Source organism: Arachis hypogaea, chromosome 8 (assembly GCF_003086295.3).
Source record: "Arachis hypogaea cultivar Tifrunner chromosome 8, arahy.Tifrunner.gnm2.J5K5, whole genome shotgun sequence".
Classification (NCBI taxonomy): domain Eukaryota; kingdom Viridiplantae; phylum Streptophyta; class Magnoliopsida; order Fabales; family Fabaceae; genus Arachis; species Arachis hypogaea.
Window position 1 is genome coordinate 44,877,691 of NC_092043.1, and position 23,679 is coordinate 44,901,369.

The 23,679-nt window shown below is 33.0% G+C and overlaps 2 protein-coding genes across 5 annotated transcripts; one reads left to right on the plus strand and one right to left on the minus strand.

Annotated features, from left to right (window-relative positions):
* Positions 1-2,704: 2,704 nt before the first annotated feature.
* LOC112707711 (protein gamma response 1) lies at positions 2,705-8,332 on the plus strand. Of its 4 annotated transcripts, none has more exons than XM_025759611.3 (4): positions 2,705-3,720; positions 4,466-4,543; positions 6,714-6,800; positions 7,378-8,332. In XM_025759611.3, exons 1-4 carry the CDS (start codon positions 2,904-2,906, stop codon positions 8,040-8,042), a joined length of 1,647 nt encoding a protein of 548 aa, XP_025615396.1. In that variant the 5' UTR covers positions 2,705-2,903; the 3' UTR covers positions 8,043-8,332. The 4 variants fall into 4 exon arrangements, with proteins under 4 accessions (XP_025615396.1, XP_025615397.1, XP_025615399.1 ...); XM_025759612.3 differs by having other exon boundaries at positions 2,705-3,690; XM_025759614.3 differs by lacking the exon at positions 6,714-6,800.
* Positions 8,333-13,428: 5,096 nt separating this feature from the next.
* On the minus strand, positions 13,429-14,989 carry LOC112707712 (uncharacterized). Its single transcript, XM_025759616.3, has one exon. The coding sequence runs from the start codon at positions 14,893-14,895 to the stop codon at positions 13,786-13,788; it is 1,110 nt and encodes a 369-aa protein (XP_025615401.1). The 5' UTR covers positions 14,896-14,989; the 3' UTR covers positions 13,429-13,785.
* Positions 14,990-23,679: the final 8,690 nt, after the last annotated feature.

Below are 23,679 nucleotides of genomic sequence, written 5' to 3' on the forward strand. Positions count from 1 at the left end.
CCTCAAAGGCCATTTTCCGGTATAGTCAACAGGGTTTGGTTAAGTGCTCAATAATTATTTGTTTAAAAATTATTATATAAAACTTTGTATTTATTAAGTAATAAATACTTTTTCTTATTCAAAAGTACAATATTGCATCTAACCTAAATATAATCATAATTCATAGGTGGCATTTTGAAATAGACTTCTTAATAAATCCGAAATCAAGTACATGCTGCCACACAAGTTTCATTTATTTAGTATAATATATTGGATGTATCTCTTTCAAGTTCGCTTTGTGTTTCCTTTCCTAAGTCAATCTATGTTTGTGGCAGACTTCATGGAGATGCTTATTTTTTTGTGTAGATCTTTACGATGATCGATGAATATAGGTTTTAATATTTTTTTAAGGTGATTTTTCAGCTGGTATGAAGAATACTCAAAGGAGTAAAAATATGTATATTTTTTATGGCGAGTTTTTACATTACAAGAATAGCTTGGTTCAGTTTGTACATGAGTATGATAATATGTTTGGGAACAAGGAACAAAAAGATCTAGAAGACGATGATGCAGACTCTAAAAAAGTTATCCCATGTACATTCAACTCTACAATTGTGAGACAATTTCAACAAGAATACACATACAGTATGTTTAGGAAAGTCCAACAGAAATTCAGGAAGAAAGGTGATTGTTTAATCCGTGGCGTGACACGAGAGGGTGATTTGTTTTGCGTTAATGTGGACGATCAATACCTACTGTACGGGGAGTATAGGTATTGCACTTACGGCGTTCATTTTGACCCTTCGTCATACAAGGTTCGGTGCAATTGCAATATGTTTGAATAAAGAAATATACTGTATTGCCGTTGCCTTGTTGTGTTTTCGGCTTATAGAGTAGATAGAGTACCATCATGCTATGTTCTCCCTCAATACAGCAAGAATGTACATCGCAAACAGCCCTACATCAAGAGTAGTTATGACGTGAATCGTTCGGATATAAGCCATAACTTATATATTATATTCAGAGGATTGTGTTCATACTTCTTTAATGTTATTAGTTTTTAGTTTTTCATTTTGTTGTTTCATTGTATTTATTTGGTGTACTTTACTTTTAATTTATTTGAACATTGTATTATTTATTTTGAGTAAACGTTTTTCATTATTTATGAACGGACCACTAATTATGTAAAAAAAAATTAAAATTAAAATTGATCATTTATTTCAAATTAAAAAAATTGACATTACCGTCGGAATTACTGTAGGAATAATCCGACGGTAATAGTGTGTGAAACGACATTTTTTGGCACTAATAATACTGCGAAAGAATCCGCCAATAACCAACTAATTTTCGAGCTGATAATTCACCACAACATCAGACGGTAATTACCGTCGGATGAAAAAATTCTGACAGTAAACATTTACTAACGAGGTCTTATCATTTTCGACTGTAATTAAATTATTGTCGAATTTTATTCGTTTTTCCGACGAAAAGTGTTATTATTCTTTTAGGGTATCTTATCCAAAAGTGTTATTATTCTTTTAAATCATTACTTTTTTCTATAAATTACACTTTAAAAATATTTTTGAATTCATACTAAAAAATATTTAAATCCAGAAAGGATTAGGGATGTCAATGGGGCGGGGCGGGGGCGGGGGATGCCTCCCTGCTCCCCATCCCCGCCCCTAGAATTAATCCCCATCCCCGCCCCGATCCCCGCCGTGGGGGGATAATTGTCCCCATCCCCATTCCCCGCGGGGCCCCATTCCCCATTCCCTTATGTTTAACATTCATATGAAAATTATAGTAAAAAATATCAAAAAAATAAAAAACAAACTAGAAAATACTATTACAAACACACAAACATATCTTATCCAAGATTATAAGTCCACAAATACAACATAGTAAATTATAGTCCATAAAATAAAATCTTAAAATACAATTTCCATTCTAAAAAAAACAATAAGAATAGTCTTTAATATCAAGTGGAAACTGGAGAGAGTTGGGGCTGTGGGAGAGAATAGCGTATGGTGCTGTGAGAGTTTTGGAGTTTGAACAAAGTGGAGATGGAAGAGAGTTGGGATCGGGAATAGAGAGTAGATGACACAACAAACAACACAGTGAGTAGGGAAGACTGAATAATAAGGTTAGATTTTTTAATTGGTGAAATTACTAAAAAACCCCTATGTTAGAAATAAAATAAGGTTATTTAAGAAATTTCAAACATTCGGGGAATTATCGGGGATGGGGCGGGGATCCCCGCTCGGGTCCCCACGTCTATCTCGGGGTAATTTCGCTCCCCATCCCCATCCCCACGGGAAAAATTCCCCACTATCAAGGCCCCATTCGGGGCGGTCCCCGCGGGGATCCCCGCCTCCTGGGGATTTTTGACACCCCTAAAAAAGATCACGCTTTATAGAGGAGAAAATAAAAACATAAAAAGAAAACCTCTTAAAACTTCTTTAAAAAAATTTTATTTTTCTTCTGAAAAAAGTTATTTATGCAAAAATTAATATTTTAAAAACCGAATTGAAAATTGAGAATCAGTTCAGTTAATTAGAAATAGGTCACCAAATTAGTTTGGTTTAGAATGAAAATCAACTAACAATAAATCAGTTAATTAGGTAAATCGGTTCAATTTTTTAGTAATTAATTAATTTAAAATAATAAAATATAAAAAATTATCCGTAAATATATTATTTTATTATATTCAAAATTCACTTTTTTTTCACCGGCAAGCAGCTAGGAGCAAAGTAACATCTTGCCCTGGTCCTTCCGCGCCACGCTACCCATTTTTTCAAAACTGAAAATGAAAAGCACAAAATACCCGCGCGGGTTTCCCTGCACTTCAGTAGTCTCCACACTCTCAACTCTGAATCTCTTCCTACGTCTCCATCATTCTTCCATTTTTCGGAATCCAATTCACAATGGAAATACCCGAAATACCCTTCAATGAACTACCCACAGACCCTCTCCTCAACTCATCGCCGCCACACCTTCTTCCTCCCAACGGCGGCGGCGACGACGACAAGCCCAAATATAAAGACGTTTTCGGACTCAGCACCGTCCTCGTCGCGTCGATCCAAGACGCGAAAGAGCGAATCGCGCAGATCGAGCACATCTTCTGCACTCTCCTCTTCCCCAATTTAAAATCAAATTCCAACTCGTTTCGGAACATTCTTGAATCTCTCCAGATCCATAAGGACAAGCAGAACGCGCTCTCGCTCACACTCGACCGGCTCCGCGTCGATAACGAGGCGAAACGGCACCGTATTGAGGAGCTGGAGGTGGCAGAGAGGGAGAGGGAGTTCAGAGATTGCCAGAAGAGAAAGTCGCGGCAGAACGAAATTGAAGGTTTTGAGAGGGAGAAGAAGGTGCTTTTGGAGAAGATCGGTGAGTTGGAGAAGAAGCTGAGTGATAGATCTCGGGAGGTTGAGGAGATTGGAGAATATCGCGAGAAATTGAGGTTGGAGAATGAGGGTGTCGCCGAGAAGGTTAGGGTTTTGGAAGAGAGGGTTAGCAAGGCTGAGGGCTCGTGCAGGGAGATGAGTGAGAGATTGGAGAATGCGAAATCAAAGCTAAATGGCGAGAGAACGAAGAAGAATCGTTTGGTTGAGGCATATAAGAAGCTTAAGTCTCAGCACAATTACCTTCGCCGGAAGGTTGGGATCACCGAGGAAAACATGATTCAGCAAAACAAATCTGAAGATTTATGTAAGCTTAAGTTTCCTATCACCCAACATGGTACTGTTGTTTGTTTTCACTTATTTTATATATATATATTTTAATGAATTTAATTTTGATGCACTATGACTTTTACAGGTGCATTCAATTCATAACAGCGAATTAGTAAAAATAAATACTTTTTACATTAACAGCGTGAATGGTCATTCAAGGAAACGTATGTGACTGTTTAAAATACATGGTCGAATCCATCAAAATTAAACTCTATTTTAATATGTTCGTGTTTTAGAAAATGTGATCAAGGCATAAATATTTATAAAATTCTTGTTACACCTTACTTCACAATATTCATTACTCTAAAGGAATTTCTCGTTTCAATATGTTAGTCATTTTTACATTTTTCAATGTAATTATATGTTAAATATAATTTTCTTTTTACCATGCAAACAATATTAAGCATAGTATACAATGAAGTATTTAAAATATAAATATAAACAAGGAACATTTGAGTTTCAAATTTGCTGTGTCGATTGAAAACAAGTAAGCAGAAAAAAAATATTGAAAACAGAAGAAATTGAAGAAAAGAGTGTATTTTTCTGGAGTAACTTGCATTCTATTAATCAGAAATAAGTGTTAGCCAAGCATTTAATCATTCTCTGTTACTAAGTTCGTTTGTTTATTTGGTTTTTTCCCCAATAAAAAAAGAGCATAGAACTAGCATTCTAACTAGCTATGACATGGCAGCACAGTTACAAAGACAGTTCTTCAGTTACTATAACATGGTCTGTCTGTGCTGCAACTGCAGTTGTGGAGAACTCAGAGACCTCTATGGATACTTGTAATGCAGTTAAGGTGGAGAATGAAATCCCAGAAGACTTGGGAGGTAAATTAAATTATCTTTCCGGACTCTTAATATTTGCATGGTGTTAATATTTGCTATATCATTTGGAATGAGAAAATTGGTTGTTGCTTCGATCAATATGTATGAAAGTACCTTTATTGGCTTTCTACATTGAGATTTGAGATAGTGAAGAGTTGAGAAGTTATTCATTTTCTTGTTAAGCAATCCATCATCCCATAATGTTTACATTGCTTTCTTTTACACTATGTTAGTGTTAAGTTAGCTACAGGTCATAATAGGAGGTAGTCAGAAGATTGAGTGGGCGTTTGTTTAGAAGTTGGTTAGACAATCTATATATATGTGTTTATTATTTATATTATCCTTTTCTAGATTTTCTTGTCTCTGATTCCGTGTTTCTCTGGTACAAACTGGCCTTCACTCAGGATCAGTTTATGCTAAATTATGCCTCCATGCATCACTTTTGTTTGCTAATTTCTACACTGGCATATTATACTGATTTCTATAAAAAGTGTAGTTAAAATTTCATCAATCTTTTAAGTTGAAATATAACTGGGATAGATAACTACTTAAATAAATTCTAACCAAAATACAAGTGTGACACTGTCCCACAAGATGGAATGAGGATATTGCTCTTTCCCATATTGAGTAGCAATTTTGATATTTTCAATAGCAGGAGCATAATTAATAGATCAACTAATTGATGTGCTGAGGAATATGCACCAATTTGCTGAGATGTTGAATGTACTTTTGTTAGATGAAATGGTGATCGGTTCAAATGTGTTTGGGACATTCATAAAATGTTGGATTGTGGATACATCACACATGTGAATAGCTGTCTGGTTCTCACAATAAGCCATTGTAGTGTCAATTGTCAAGCCTAATTCTGCAAGTAAAGATCTTAACCAAGTATCTTAATGGCTTAGACTCCTAAGGAAGAATTCTCTGTTTCATCAGACGATATAGTAATGGTCTTTTCTTTTATGATTTTTAAGAGACGAGGAAATCGCCAAAGATAATACTATGTTGTGATCTTAACCAAGTATCTGCATAGGCTTGAAGATAGTTGCAAAGAGAAAATAATAACCTTAGCCAAGGATGTCCTTAAAACACATAACAGGAAGTGAACAACTTGAAAGTAAGTTGTTCTAGTCTTAGACATGAATTGACCAGGCATATTAATTGCATACGTAATGGCTGGTTTGGTTACAATCAAATATTTCTCTGCTAGTGGTTCTTCAATACCAAGAATCATCACAAAAAGGGCTAGATCTTGAGTTTCGGATTCTGTTATACATAGTAATGCAACAGCCGGTTTAGCATCAAGGAATCTAGTGTCTTGAACATGTGAAAGTGTATATTTACTTTGCAAAGGCTAGGAAATACTCTATTGTTAAGCTTCATTGGATGCCTGTTAGGGAGCATGCTTAAATTGAGAAATGAGTTCAACTGAGTAGGAATGAGAGAACTACAGAAGAATGGCCTGCTCCATTGAAAAAGATATAATGACTGGCTTTAAATGTTTGAAACCTCAAAGTAAAATGGTAGTCACAAATTCCATGAACAATTGTTCAACGGGATAACCGAGCCATTATATTATACTTATTTTGTATCTGCATTTGTAGACTATTGTTTTCAATGAGTTATTGGTTCAAGTTTTCTAAGGTGTCAAGTTATTCTTTCATAACAAATCTTCACTTAGGATATCTTGCTGCCTGAGTATAGAAGTGAGGTAAATAATGAGAAGAGACTTCCATGAGATATACGCACTGTACTGAGGAGAAAAAGGTTGGCCTGAAGATGATTTGAAATGGGACACTGATAAGAGGCATTAGTGGTTGAGAGAGTTTATTCAGAAGTTGGATACACAGAGTGGACTGAGTTGTAACCTTTTGATCAGAAGTGAGTGTTGCAGTAACTGAGAGTCTTAGACATGTCAACGGCTGATTATTTTTTCGGTTACCAACTGATAAACAATATTACACTGACGTTTTGTCCAACACTGATATATCAGCACAAACAGTTACTGAGAGATATTTAGTGAATTTATGATTTGTGTGTGCTGCAACTGTGGCAGTGGAGAATTTAGAAATTATTAGTGTTGTAGCTACAGTGGCAATTGCAGATTGCAATTTAAAATCTGGTGTCTTTGTCTCCTTCAAAGTGAACAATCAGTTATTGCATGTGGTTGCAGATGGTGCATTTGAGAACTGTGATACCTCCAAGGATGCTTGCAAAGCAGCTAAAGTGAAGAGTGAAATCCCGGAGGAACACATGGAAGGTAAATTTCCAATAGTCCTTGTTGCTTTTTTGTGATCTCAAGTTCACAGGTTTAGGCCATGGATAAGCCACTAATTCATTTTCCAAGTTAGGTTACCTATGTTACACCTTTGGGTGCGGCCTTTTCCTAGACCCTGCGTAACGCAGGATGCTTCTATGCTCTTGTTACTTAAGTATCTGCATGGTCTTAATATTTCCTTGTCTGTTTGGATCTAGTCTTTGCTCCAACCAATATGTATGCAAGTATGTGTCTTGCTTGGATTTTGCTTGCTAAATGATATATTGTGATTTTAGTGTGTTGAATGAGTGTTCATTTTCGTTACTAAACTCATCACTTAACTATATTTACTGTCTGTTGCAGTATGGTTATCCCTTGTATTTCTCACCTTCACCATTTGTAAAACACACTGCCTCAATTTAATCTCCACCCATTTTCCCTATCTCTGATCCCATGTTGCTGTCTGGTATGGGATGGCCCTAACTCTGATAGTCTGTGTTGAATTGAGTCACTTGCATAGATTTGTGTTGAAAGTACAATATAGGTTAATAACAGATCATCCACTACCTATTTTTACTAGGTCTAGAGAATACAAATCCTGATGTGTTTGTTGCTGCCTGTGACACAATCAAAGTGAAGAAGATATCGGAAGATGCTAGAGGGGCCGATTTGAGTCCTCCTCCTTCCATTTTTCGTGTCCCAAGATGTCCGTCAAACACAAAACCGGTTTCTGTATCTGGTACAAAACGGCGTGCATCTTCTTGGCGGCAGACCCGGGCACATCAAAGTCGAGCAGGTCCTGACCTCCATGATGATTTTCTTGATACACCACTTGAGAATGTGAGAGAAAATTTGAATAGAGAGTTGATTAAGGAAGATCTCCCAAATCCAATTGAGGAAGACATTGTCATGAACAGCTCAGACGATGAAACACAGAATTTGAATCTTAGAAGCAGTCCCCTAAAGAAGCAATCTTCAATTCAAGTGGTCAACAAGAGGAGTTTCAAGTACATTGAACCGGTGAGAAAGAAAGCCGAGCGTGAAAATTTGAAAGGAGTTGAATGCAAACAGTGTAGGAAGTTCTATGAAGCTGTTCTTCCTAGTGCTGATGGTAAGGACCATGATGTAAGTGAGCAGAATTTCCGCTGTGAACATCATGATGGTGTTTCTAGGCATCGATATAGGTATGTTCCACCTATGACTCCTGAAGGATTTTGGAATATTGGATTTGAATCTGAAATGTAAGTATATAATCTAGCTTACTAATTAGCAAGTTGTTGTTCGAGTGATAAGCAACTTGGTCTCGTAAAAACGAGAATACAAGTTCAAATTTGAGAAGCAACCTTTCAGATTGCAAGAGCAATGACTTCTACAATTTGTGTAAACAAAATTATTCTAGTGTACTAAACATATTTTGTAGGCATTGCTTATACTAATAATAGTATTAGATGCCTTGTAACAAATAAACCTCATGCCCCAATTTATTAGAAGATAAATTTATCCGTTTTACTACACTCTTGTAACGGGTATCGAAATGCTTTGAATTATTCCTATAACTAATTTATTTTTGCCTTGTTTATTTAGATATACACCTATTTTTCTTCTTTTTCTTTTTCGTTTTTTGAAAATGAGGGCAGGAAACTTGACTATGGTGTCAAAGTTTGAGGGTTTTTTACTAATGAGTCTTTTTGAAACTCATTATCAAAATACTATATTTTTTACACTTTTTATTTTGGTGTTGTCCAGTGGTGTTTTTCATCAATGTTAAAATTTGGTGTTTTTTTGTGAAGATCATGTGACTTTTTTTTTTAAAAAAAAACATGCAAATCTGATCTTTAGATTTTTTTTATATTTTAAATTTTCTTAAACATGCAAATTTGAAAGTTAAATTTGTATTTTAATATTAAAAAAAGTTTTAAATGTGCAAATCAGATCGTCTATGTTTTACGGTGAAACAAAAATATTTCAACATAAATTTAAAGGCCCAATTTGTTATTTAAAATTTTAAAAAATTAAAATCTATATTAGAAAAAAACACATTAACTATTATACTGAATTACACATAATCTTCTATTTTTAAAAAGACAGCCTAATTTTTAAACATTTTTCAAGTATCACTCTTTTGCTAAGCTGGTAATTGATTAATTTGATTTGTCATTTTATTTTTAATTATAACTAATTATAGTAATATAAAAAGTGATATTTAGATAGTTTTAAAAGAGAGATTTTAGTAACTTTCTTTTTTTTTTTTTACTTGGACATGGGCCAGAAGACTGACCCGGCCCTAAACTCAGAACCCGAACCCGCCCAGGCCCAGATCCCAGAAACCGAATTCGCTCAGCTCTCCACCCTCGCTGCCCGACCCTAAAACGTAGCACATTGGTTATTTTTTTTTGTGAAAAAAAGCAAGTTTAAACTTTCGTGGTGGCTGGGTCATTGTCATAACCTTTAATAGTTATTTTTTGCACAAAAAAAGGAAAATTGGACGGAGTCATTGTCATAAACTTTAAAATGGCTTTCTAAGCTTTATGAACAAAATTTTATTGTGAAAGACCCAGTTTCTTAATAGTTAATACTCTTTTTTTTTTTTGATGATGATAGTTAATACTCTTTAATCAGAAAATGTTTAAATACGAGGCCAGTCTACTGGAACGACGAGGGAGAATGCGGAGACATCATAAGAAGAGCTTGGGCCAAAAGGCTTGGACAAGCAAGGGGAATGGGGTGAGTTCTTAGGGATATTGAACACTTATAGGGCATATCTCAAGAAGCGGAGCAAAGATAAATTTAAGAGTTGATAGAGCATCGCAAGGTTTGGTTTAGTGGTAACTATGTTTGTCTTGCTAAAAAGTGCACCAGATTTAAATCTCAGTTGAAGTTGAGTGTTGGTTAAAAACTCATATTATCCATGGTAGTGTGTGAGTGTGTTATGTGAGTGTGTGAAACATGGATGTACTGCTTAAGATATGGGGTTGTTCAATCCACTCGATCAAAAAAAAAGAGTTGATAGAGAAATAGACAAATAGTAAGACAAGTTACAAATAATTGAACGGTGAAAAAGAAAAAAGAAATACTGAGGTTAAAGATCGAGGTTGGAAAGAGAAATACTCATTGATGAGCATTTTAAATCCCTTTATACTACCAAAGGTTCGGTAAACGTGAGGGACTTCCTGGATAAAATATCTATTAGAGTCACCAATTATATGAATGAAAGACTATTGAAAAAAGTCACAGATGAAGAGGTTAAGAAAGCGGCTTCAACATGAATGATCTAAGGACTCCAGGACCAGATGGGTTGAATGGTCAATTCTACCAAAAACACTGGAGGGATTTAAGGAAAGAAGTAGGAGTAGTGGTCAGAAAATTTTTTGAAAATAGTGAACTGTCGGAGAAAGTGAACCACACTCACGTAGTCATGGCATCAAAGACAAAACAAATTTAGAGTCTAAATCACCTTAGACCGATCAGCTATTGCAATTTTATCTACAAAATCGTCTCAAATATTATGGTTACCAAGTTAAAAAAGTTTATGGAAGACATTATTTTTTCGATTCAAAGTGCTTTCATAGGAGGGAGACTTATCCAAGACAAAATTCTCATAGTGCAAGAAGCGTTTCACGCTCTTACAGAGAAGGGCATGAAAAACTCCCAAGAACTGGCTATTAAGGTTGATATGAACAAGGCTTACAACCGGATGGAATGAAATTTTTTGGAGGAGGTTCAGAAAGTGTTTGGATTCAGTCAAGAGTGGATAGAGCTAGTTATGAAGTGCATAAGGGGAGTTAAGTACAGGTTCAAGATCAATGGAGACCTAACTAAGGAAGTTATCCCTCAAAAGGGACTTAGACAGGGAGATCCTCTATTCCCTTATCTATTTATCATAGCATCTGAAGTTTCACTATTTTAATGATTTATGCATAAAATAATAAGTTAATAAAAGGGGTTAAACTGGCTCATACAGCCCTAGCGCTCACTTACCTTCTCTTCGTTGATAATCGTATTATATTTTCAGGAGCCATACAAATTCTAAACACCTACACTATAGCATCTGGTCAAATAATAAATTTGGAGAAATCAAGGATTACTTTTGGATAAGGAGTCTCAATATAGACCAGAGTAAACATAGAAGACATTTTAGGCATTCTAACTTGGGACAACCCCGAAAAATGCCTAAAAATGCTAGGCAATAGAAAAGATCAAAAAATAAATCTTTGGAATAGATAGAAAAAAAAGTGACCGAAAAAATAGAGGAGTGGAAGAAAAGCCTTCTTAATCAAGTAAAAAAGGAGGTCCTCATCAAAGTAATAATTCAAGTCATTCCTTCTTATGCCACGAGTATCCTTAGATTCTTTAAGAAATTTTAAAGAAAGCTGTGCTCAAAGATAGTAAGATTCTAATGAAAATCTACGGGTAAAGAGAAGGAGATTCATTGAAGAAGTTGGGACAAGTTATACGTGAGTAAGAAAGAAGGGGTTTAGGCTTCAAAGATTTCTGTCATCAGAACACAGCACAGTTGGCTAAACAAGCATGGAGACTAGCAAATAACTCGGATGCGTTGTGGGCTAAAATCTTCAAAGCCATATACTTCCTTGGGGAAGACTTTCGAGAGGCAAAGAAGAAGAAGAAAGCTACTTGGACATGGAGTAGCATTTTACAAGGAGGAAATTTTCTTAAAAAGAACGGAAAATGGAGTGTAGAAAATGAGTTTAATATTAACATATGGGAGGATAACTGGATTCACGGATTAAGCCAACCGTTAGAAAGACGCCATTCTGATGTAGCAAGGTATCAGACATGCTGATATAGGTGGAAACTGTAACAGAACAAAGGTTCAGGAATTATTCCCAGATTTTATAAGAGAAAAGGTCCTTCAAACACTGGTAAGCATGCTTGATAAAGAAGATACTCTAAGGTGGTCGCACAGGAGGGATGGAGAATTCACAGTCAAAACAGGATATCTCATTGTAAAGAAGGAAGCGACAGAGAAAAAAGATGACAACCCAACCACTAGTTTTAAATTTTTTTCTTTTTTTAGAAATAAAGAAGCTCAACACAACAAGATGAAACATAGAGAATAAAAACAATAAATAACTACTAAAAAACAAACTAAAAAATTTAACTCATAGTTATTTTGGGCATTGTCATCAATAATCATAAGGTTCAACATTATTCTAGTCGTCATTGCTTGTAAATGACTTATTTATTGTTTCTACAACACTGAACCTTCGTTTTGAAGATTCTATCATTCTTTTCTAATCAGACATTTTAGATGGCTGCGAAAAATTCAATCCACCATCTTTTTTACTCATTTTTTCTACCAGACATTTCAACCAACTTTTAAAGTGTTGTTTAAGTGTACTTGGAACATACCATAGTCTATCAAATGTAGTCAACCAAAACACACTACGCCTATTAAATAAATTCACAACTAAAAAACAAGTAAAAGATATTTTCAACAACCCTATTATATAATACATACATATTATCATTTTGATCAATAATATATAATCTACATATTTTTTCTTGGTATTTACCCTGCCAGCCAAAGTAAACTAAGCAAACAACTCAACTCTTTGTAGAACGAAGCCTCTTCAAATGGTACTAATGAAACTATAACTTATTATATGCTTCGGAAGTATTTCTGTTTGCAAAACCTATACAAAAAAGTTAGTTAAATAATTTTTTTTGGTCTCTTATGGTATCCTCGAATCCTGTAGGTTAAAGTGGGTACTCCATTTAAAGGTATACTGCTGGCCAATGAATTGGACTAGTGAACTAACTACTAAATCAATCAAACTTGATTAAATTAATCATATAATTTTATCATCTCTCTTAATTGTTAGCTTGATTGACTTAAAAGTCTCATGAAATTGGTTAACTAATTCTAACTCTTGTTAGAATAACTTTCTTCTCTAATAAAAATTTCATATCCACTTTAACTCATCCAAAAACCCATAATCATACTCATTTTAAGTTGTATAAGTTTTTTAAACAGAGAATAGTTATGAATAATTTTTTCACCTTTGAAGAGAATTGGAGAGGAACATTAAATTTTATCTGCAATGGAAAATTCTACTTCTGCTCTTTTCTATCATCCAAAAAATTTTGGTTTTTATTTCTTCAATCAAACAATAGAGAATTTTTTTTTCATCTTAAGCAATAAAAGAGAAAATTAATCCTTATCTGTTAAGTCAGGTTATGTTAGATTATTTGTATTATGTTTTATTATTTTGTAATTTTTTTAAATTAAAAATAATAAATTAATATTCACATATATCCGCAAAAAAAATAGCCTTTCCCACAAAAAACTGATAAATAAAGACCTATGACAAATAAAAAGAAAATATGAGTATTTTTCTTAACAAAAATAGAAGCATGGAAAGGAATACTTGTCCCCGTAACTCTATGACCATTCCTACAAACTTCCCTAATCGATCACATGAATGAAGAAGTGATGTTCAGGATATTTGAGAACAAAAATAATGTTATCTGAAAAGTATCATGTGGATGAAACATAGTTTTTTCTCCAATTTTTATGGCAACTAATAATTATGATTTTTCCCTCGGAAACATGCATGGCTTTGGTTGTAGAATCTAGAATGAAAGTGAAGAAAATCAAGCAACAATCACAAAAAAAACAATAAATTATACATTTAAATCAAGGTGATAAACAATTATGGAAACATCATCCAAATCCTCCACGTTACTTAGCTCTAAAAATCACATGCACCACAAGGAATATTCAGACCAATCTAACATCTTGACCTATGCCCATCTAGCATGCACATGCATCTCCTTTACCCTTTTTTGTCCATTGCATTTTTCTTTTTTCAACTTGCACATCTAAAATAAGTAGAAATCACTTCACAAGAACAAATACATGAAATCATGAATACAAATCTAAAACCACACTTTGCTTCACTTTCCAAGAGATTTCACGTTATTTTACTACTATAGGATAAAGTAAAATAGATTTTTTTTTTTTTTTTCATTCACAACTCTTCAATGGATTTCCGCACAAGCAATCATTGTCACTAAACGACGCCGCATCCAGGTGATCAAACGGTGATCCAATCGGAATGGTTCCACAAAGATGGTTGTGGCTCAGATCCAAGTGTCCAACGAACCGAACCGAAGATAACGAATCGGGTATCTTACCGGTCAAGTTATTATGGGACAAATCAAGTGCCATAAAATAGGTCCTTACCCCAAAAACGTCGGGTATCGCACCCTCGAACCCGTTTCGGCTCAGATTCAATATACCCATACCCGAATTACTCAATAATTTCGAAGGTATTTGACCTGACATAGAGTTGCCATCCAATTTAAGTGTTGAAAGAACCTTCATTTTTCCAAGCTGGACCGGGATTGAACCGGTAATCCGGTTCATCGATAAATCAAGATCTGCAAGCCGGTTCATTTTAAAAACCGATTTTGGTATCGAACCGGTGAGTTCGTTTCGACTCAGCAGCGCGCGACTCAGCATTCTGAGATTTCCGAAATTCCACGGCAACTCGCCGGAGATTTGGTTGTTGCTGAGGTCAAGGTGCTTGAGCCCGGCGAGGTTGACGATCGACTTCGGAATCTTGCCGGAGATGGCATTGTCGCCAAGGCTCAAAACTGTGAGTCGCCGGAGTTTTCCGATGTCGGCCGGAATCTCACCGGAGATCTGATTTCCGGTGAGATCGAGGATTCGAAGCGAGGAAAGTGACGATGAAATGCAGGAGGGGATCTCTCCGGAGATTGCCTTCCAGTCGGCGACAACGAGTGTGGAAAGTTCGGTGAGTTTGCAAATCTCCGGCGAGATATTTCCGGTCATGTATCCGGTGCGTTGAAGCTTCTGGAAGATAAGGTCTTGTGACTCGCCTCGGAGGTTGATATCGGTGACACGGTGGGTGTTTGGATCGCAGCTGAGACCGTACCAGCCCTGGCAGCAGTCGTTGCCCGTCCAAGTCTGGAAGATGCCGAGATAAGGTTCGGTCAGGGCGTCCTTGAAGGCTAAGAGTGCTGCCCGGTCTGACGGCGGGCAGGCAGTAACGGCGGATATGACGGACAAGATAAAGAGAGTAAGGAAGAAGAGCGAAGAAGAAGAAGCCATGTACTTAAGTGCATGTGTTGTGTAAGTGTGTGGGTTAACGTTTGTGACTTGTGAGTAATGGGTTATTATATACAAGTAACTGAATAAGTGGTTGGTGAATAAAACGAATATGACAGTGATAGAGAGATAGTGAGTTTCTGTTAAAATTGGTGGGGTTAAGCTTTGGATTTTATTGAAGCTAATTAGCTTCAGCGAGTGAGTGGTAGGCATATGCATGCCACATGCGATTGCAAATGGTGGGGTTAACATCTTGATTAATAATCATCATAGAAATATAAGACTTCTTGGCTAAATCAACATTCATACTTTTTTAAGAGTAAGAAAATAGTTTTCACCTCTTATTATGGCTTAGTTTTGATTAACAATTTAATTAAATACTTTTTAAAAAATAGTTTAAATAATAAATGACTATATTAAAAGTAGTTTATAAAAAAATTATTTTGTGTTTGAATTTTTAGTTATAAAAATATGTGTTTATTACGGTACAATGATAAATTCATAGGTACCGATACGTTTAAAATAAAGACAAATAACAATAAGACATATAAAATTTATTTTTTACGTCAGCATTTTATTTTTTATTTTTTAAATATATATTATATCACCACTTTTATTAAAATACTCTTTTAATTAAATAAAAATAAAAAATATGTATTTATTTAATTTTATAAAAAGACTTAAACATCTTTTCTTTATTTGATTAGATAAAAATATCCTTTTAAATTAATCAAATTTTAAAATTCAATTAACCCTAATTTTATAGTTTCAAATAATTGAAACAACAAAACAAAAACATATTAAAAAAACAAAAAATTAAAATTATTTTTTTATCTTAGTTAACCATATTAAAAAAACAAAAAAAACAAATTTGCTATAAGTCTGACTAACAATTCAAAATAAGTTCAAATATTCTCTTATTCAGAGATAACTATATTTACAGTAGAATTATAATTTTAAAATCCATTTCTACAATCATTTTTGGAACCCAAGATTCCAACACATTCTTAATCCATGTATGACTCCTCACAATTCTACAAAAAGATTTGTAATCTTGTTTCTTGTATGAAAACTATTATAATATTTTATTTTATTTTATTTATTAGTGTTTTACGATATTTTTCGATTTGGCAAGTTAATATTAATTCGTCACAGATCTGAGTTTTAGGTTTGTCGTTGACCAATGATTTGCTACATGCATAAAATAAAATTCAAATTTCCAATACTTGTTTAAAGAAATTAGTGAGTGAACCATTAAATTAACCCAACTTAATTTGACTACTAACATTTTAGGCAAGTCCAAATGGGCAAAACTTCAAGACCTGCCCGACAAAATGCCCACGACCCCTACAATAATAAATGGAACATCCCACTAAAATGGGAAGTATCCTCTCCATCGTAGTGATGTTTGCGGTACGAATTTTGTTCAGTTTTAATAGAAAAATTCATTCGATCTAATCTCATCGATTGGCATAATGTTCCATCCATTCTGTTTTTTTGCATGCAGCTAACCAAACCGAAATGATGAATTAGAGTGAATTGGTTTGGTTCAATTTTCGATTTTAAACTAGTAAAAAAAGATCAATCTATCCTAGCTATATGTGTGTGCTAAAACCTTTGTTATGTTATGTTCAATCAACAATAGGTAATAAAACACCGACACATGAGAAGTAATAAATTCAAAATTTTGTATAAATTTTATATGAGGTTTGTAAAATATAAAAACTATTTTTCACTTATCAAAAATATTAATTTTGGTTATTTATGTCGTGTTCTATAATATTTTAAAACCATTTTGTCGGCTGCCTTTATAAAAAAATGAGAATTATTTTTGTCATCGTTTTCAAAAGTTGAATATGATTTCGGCAATTACTCCTAGTTAATATGTCTTGTACATATCTAACATCTAATAAGGGTTATTCAAAAAATGTAATGAAAAAGCTCTTAAATAAACCACACCAAAAAAAAAAAATGGAAAAGAACCTCTTTGTTACGAAGGAATTTAGATACATTTTTCTTTTATATTTTTTATATGATAAATTTTTTAGTTAATTCATATGGAAATAGCTCGTTTGATTAATTATAACTCTCTCAATTTCGATTTTTTTTAATGGTTGATTTATTTTTAAATGAAAAAAATATTAAGAAATCCAACTTTTTTCCCTTTTTTTGCATGTATCTTTTACAAATTTTATTTATTGTTTATTTAAAAAATATTAATTATTTCTGTCACTTTTAAAATTTTTAAGATATTTTTATATTTCACGTTTAAATCTTTCAATTTTTGTATAGTTTTCTTGATAGTTGGCCATTCGCTTTATTCATAATTGTGTAGTTCATTTTTTTAAGGAAAAAAAAAAAGAAGAAAAAAGAAGTGCAACATCAAGGCTAATTTTTTAAATATTGACTAATTTTTTGTGTAACATTCAGCTATTAAATTTTATGGTATTTTCTAAAATTTTAGAAGAAGATAGAATAAAGTATTGTTTTTGTCCCCAACGTTTGGGATAAGTCTTATTTGTATCTCTAACGTTTAAATCGTCCTATTTGTATCCTTAATATTTATAAAAGTGATTCAATGTTATCCTACTATCAATTATACTAACAAATCAGATTATATTTTTCAATTATTCTCATTTAGATGTATTCATTCTCAATTAGGGCTCATGCGTTCGATTTTAATATTATACCCACTATTTGTGTTTAGATTTAATTATGTCCTTAACATAAAATATAATAATTAAGCATTATACCAAATTTTGATCAAAATCTAAAAAAAAAAAATATATGCAATATTGATACCAAACTTTAGTGGTCGACTTTTCGGTGTCTATAATTTGCTTCTTGTCCTGTATTCTGTTGATGATTGTAATGCTTGAAACTTTATTTCCTAAATTTTAGGACTACAGAGCTTTTCCCGCGAATCAGTTTGGGATCATGAACCTATTATTACTGCTTTATAAGAACAGTGGATTCTCTTAATTAATTTTTGTTGTCTATGTAATATGATTATGTCGCCGTTTTTTATTATTTTATCATAACTGATTTAATTATTCAGGGATAAAATATTTAATTATTTTAATGGATGATTATTTTATAGAAAACAAATAAAAAATAGAAAATAATATATAAACATATACAAATATGTAATGATTGAAATTTATTTACTATTTTTTGGATTTATATATATAGACACACCCAATTGATATTATGATAGTAGAAAACTTCTATCATTAAGTTAATTTAAATTTATAATTTAATTTTGTTGTGGAACTTAGATTAGTAATTAGTGGGATTCACATATTTATTGAAAAGGAGATTTTTTTTAAATAATTTAAAAGGTTTATTTCCACTTTAAAATGTACTTCTATACATATTAATGTTTTTTGTTTAACTTTTGAAAGAAATAATACCATTAACCGCGTCTCACAGATTAAGAAATATTCCTCTTATATGTGTGTGCTAATGAGTAAAAGATTAAGAGAAATATTTGTATATTTTTAGACTATATTTAATAAAAAATTCAAGAAAACTTATAGTCAGTCATTTAATTTTATTTATATAAAGTTTATTTATATAAAAATATGAGAATAATAGTTGTAAACATTTATGGGTAATATATATATATATATATATATATATATATATATATATATATATATATATATATATATATATATATATATATTCTAGGAAGATGTAAACACATTATTATTAAGAGTTGAAAGTATAAACTTTATAAATAAATTTTGAATTTATTAGGATTTCTATAATATAATTATAACAGGATTTAATTTTTAGGCATAGTTAGTGTAACAAAATTTATACAAAGTCCAATTTCGCAAGGTCATAAAAATAAAAACATCTAATTTTATGTTTATTTTATAAATAATCATTTAAAATAAAAGATAAAATTAAATAAATATATAAAACATTTTATTTAAAATACATCAAAATTATTTTTTTTAATAAATTAATAACTACATTAATAAGTGCTAGTATTGAAGTCTTCATAGCCAATATGATGATGAAAGAAAATTCTCACCCCTATGTCACTGTACCCAAATTATGAAGAATAAGAGATTTGCTATAGATTAGGGTCATCATTGAGCTTATCTTTTCCGGTAGAAAGGTAAAACCATTACAGATTCTCCCCCGTAATGATTAACATCAATCCATTAATTTTCTAATATTTAATATGTGTAATAATAAGGAGGGTTTGGCTATCATGTATGTCCTGAAAATCTATATTAAAACAATTAATCTCTACGCACAAGTCTTTTTGTAATACAAGTTTTATAAGTATTGAAAATTCTTTACTTTAAAAACGCATCTTTACTGATACGTTTAGTCTACGCGCCTCCTTAATAGATTTATCAATTAATCAATGCGTGAATATATAACTTTTTCTTTTTCAAATTTCTTCTACGTTTTCTTGTATTTTCTCTTCGATCTCTTTCGTGTGTTTCTCTCTGCGTTTTCCTTCACTATTTACGTGCGTTTCTTTCTCTGTTCTCTTTTTTCGTTTTTTTTATTTTCATTGTTTCTAAAATCGTTTTGAAGATAATAGATAATTCAACTTCAGATAGTCAGCTGAATCAAAGCGAAGTGAATTTTGAATTTGAATCCAATGAAGTTCCTAAGGAGTGGTTTAATTCCAGTTAACATTTTTGTTAGTAGTTTATGATTGTGGGGCTGAACCGCTGAATAATGTTTTGAACCTTGCCTGTGAAATTTGCTATTCATTGTTCGTTGTTTAAATTAAATGTAATGTTCTAGTTCTGATAAATTTTCTGTATTTTATATAAGACTTTAGGATGTAAATCAGAAATATTTGGGTGTACTTTAGGAAAGTTTGGGTGTATTTATAGTTTATGACTTTTCATCTGACTGAGGGTGAATTATCTTATTCTTTTAGTTGAATTAGTTGAATTGTTTTAGTTTTTGTTTGATGATGATTTATGAATCTGATTTTTGTCATTTTTATAATGGTTTTATAGTTATATTTGTATTCTATAGTTTATGCTTGTTTTAATATGGTGTATTTGGACTTTTTGGGTGTATTTTGCAGCCCTTCTGTGATGTTGATGAGCAGTTTATTCCCAAGGTTGGGATGACTTTTAACATCCTTAAAGATGCTACAAAATTCTACAAGGATTATTCGAAAGCTGCAGGTTTTTCTACAAGAGTTCGGAGCACAAATAAGAAGGAAAACAGAATTAAGAATCAATTGATTACATGTAGCAGAGAGGGGAAATGAAAATCGAAAATATCTCCGACAAAAAAGACAAACTCCTCAGCGGGATTAAATTATCCCGCAAGAATTTATATACACATATTGAAGGATATTGGTGTTTGGATCATTTCCAAGGTTGTGTTGCATCATTCATATCCTTACTGTGCAAATCAAGCAAAGATGCTTAAACAGCACAAGGAACTAAGCATGTCCGTGCGTCGTACAATAGAGAATAATGAGGAAGCTGGTATCAGACCAAACAAAACTTACCAATTATTTGTGGCAGCAGTCGGGGGTCACCGCGAGTTAAATTTTATAAAAAAAGACGTGAGAAATTACATCACGAGAGAAGTACAGAATGTTTCGAAAATAGACGATACAAAAGAATTCCGGAAATACTTATTAAGAATGAAAGAGAATAATCAGAATTTCTTTTTTGAGCTTGAATTCGAGGACGATCAGTCGATTAAACTCGCTTTTTAGGCCGACGCAAGGAGCAAGGCTTGTGAGTATTTTGGAGATGTTATTTCATTCGACACCTCCTAAAATACAAACAGGTAATATGTTGTTCTGGTTTATGATGTTGAATTAATGTTGTTTTATAAATCTACTACATAGGTGTATATTAGATATTTTTAAGTGTAGAAGGTCATTATTTGGGTGTACTTAACGATTTTAATTCTGTTTTGTCGTAATCTATTTCAGGTATAATCTGGATTTGGTTCTTTTGTCGGGGTGAATCACCACGGTCAGTCAACACCTCTGGGATGCGCTTTGATGAAAAATGAAGATATTCAATCATTCAAATGGTTATTTGAATGTTGGCTTCGTTGCATGGGACAAAATACTCCGAAAGGAATTCTCACCAATCAATGCGCATCGATGCAAAGGGCTATCGAGGCTTGTATGCCCACAACAATTCATCGTTGATGTATTTGACACATCATGAAAAAGATTCCAAACAAATTAAACGGCTACAAGGGACATATAGATATCGAACAATAAATGAGCCATGTTGTTTGGAACTCTCATACCAAATAATCATTTGATAGGAATTGGAATGATTTTCTGATGAAGTATAGTCTTGTTGACAACAAGTGACTTTTAGGTAATGTCTTTTAAAATCTGCAGCAGAGGTGTAAATTGCATGTTTTTTGGTGTATTATAGTCTGATTTAGATATTTTTTGCAGAGCTTTACAAAGACCGTCATATATGGATTTTAATTTACCTCGATCACCACTTATGGGTCGAGATGATAAGCACACAAAGGAGCGAGAGCATGCATGCCTTTTTTAACAAGTTAATTACGTGGAACAACTCGCTTATCCAATTCGTTAAATAATACGATAATAGTCTCAGAAGCAGGGAGCAAAGAGAGAGAGAATCGGATGCTGCAAATTTTCACACCGTCATACTGTGTACGACAAAATTCTCAATAGAAGCCCAGTTTCAACAGGTGTACACTCATCAGAAGTTTAGAAAAGTCCAAGCACAATTCAGAGGGAAGGTGAATTGCATCACAAGATCAACGAACTCCGCTCTAGACTATTCGGTATACGAAGTTGTAGAACAAGTTTTCAACTCAACATTCAATAAGTTTGCAGTTACATACGACTCGGTAGTAGCCCAAGTGAAATGACAGTGCTTATTATTCGAGTCAAGAGGGATATTATGCCGTCACGCCCTAAGCGTGTTAAGTTTTGAACGAGTAAACAAAGTGTTACCGAGATACATATTGGAACGATGGAGCAAGAACGTAAAGAGGAGCCACACACACATCAAGAACAATCACGAAAAGTCACTGTTGGAGCCAAGAAGCAAGAGGTTTGACGAATTAGTGTTTCGTTCGCAAAATATATGCGAATTTACATCAGAATCCGAGGAGCTCACCACCATTCTGCACCGCGCCTATGATAACGTCGTGGTTGAGATGCAAGAACTGAAAGCCAAAAGGAAAGGGAAATGTTTGTTATCTCACGAAGATGCTAACTTGGAATCCGTTAACGAGCTTCAAAGCCCTCCAAGGATGAAAACAAGAGAACGTCCAAAAAATAGACTAGGTTCAACGTTGGACAAACAGATTGCAAATGCCTTAAAGAAAAAGAAAACGAAAGCTCTAAGCGAGGTAAAAGTGATGTTTTTTAAACAGGGGATAATTGAGTTTATTTTTTGTTAATAGTTTTGCAAATATGTGAGTTTATTTTTTTCAGTTGAACTTTTTTGATGGCACATCAGTGGTGCAATCAAATTCCAGCCAATATCATGGACATGTTATGAATTATCAGTTCAGAGATCCAGCAACAGGAGATAGACTTTTGGTGTATAATGACAGTATTTTGGTATAATGATAAACTTTTTTGGTGTATTTCTGCATTCTTTTTTTTTTAACATTTTTCTTTTTTTTTAATATTTTTCAGATGCTGCTCTTTGTGTTAGAAATTAGTGTCTTGTTTATATTTGTTCGTTTTAAATTTACAATCATATACAATCAAATCCTAAAGAGGTTAACAATTCAAATTTCTGAATTCCCATAACTCTTGGATGATTTTTCCATGGAAATATGTGATTACTCAATTTGGGTGTATACCGGTTATATTTGGGTGTATTATTTAACTAATTCGGTGTATTAGCAAGTTTGCTGTTGTTTTTCTTGATTTTTTTAACTTGCAATTGACAGCTTTTGAATACAGCACCGACAATTTATTTATGCAAAAATAATTTATAATAAGATTGGATTAAATATTCACAAACTTTACAAAAACTGTTCAAACTATTCAAAGACTACACAATATTCAAACTAATGACTGTCAATATCATATGAATTTATTTGACAATATAGACTTAACAATACTGCTGGCTTGGACAATCTTATTGATTCGATTTCCCTAATGGTTGTATCTCTGTCTCGATTCATCTCATGAAACAAAATCTACGAAGCATATTCAACTCTAAAGTAGTCCACCTCTACCTACAGTTTAACGGAATATTCTTTTAATCAACTCCGTTATTTTAGTAAAGTAATAGAGAGTTATATAATTTTAAACACAATTACTTGTGTGCAATTATCTTAGTTATACTTCTCCTTTTTAATGTTTTGAGACTCGATTATTTTAAGCCATTTCATTACATAAATAGCACAATCGTAGCTGAAAACAAAAAATAAATTAGCAAATTAAAATACGACAGTAAGAGAAAATACAATTTTCAGAGAGAAAGATTTATACTCTGTTTTTTGGCCTGAAATATTTATGTATGGCGGTTGAATTTTACGATCGTCTTTCTTGAGAGGTTTTCTCGGCATATACCCTCATTTTGGAAATCACATATCCCTAAAAACAAAATCAAAGCAAAATATAAGAAAGAATAAATTTAACACCTGATTATACCCAAAGGATCCCATACTACACTTTATTTTGAACATAACTACACCCAAATTCTAGAATACAAGTAACAAAATCAACCTACAACAAATTTATTAAGATTCATTTTGTGTTCAGAGGGACACGTCTTATAATACGGGTCAAGGATACAAAATTTTTTCTTTCTAACA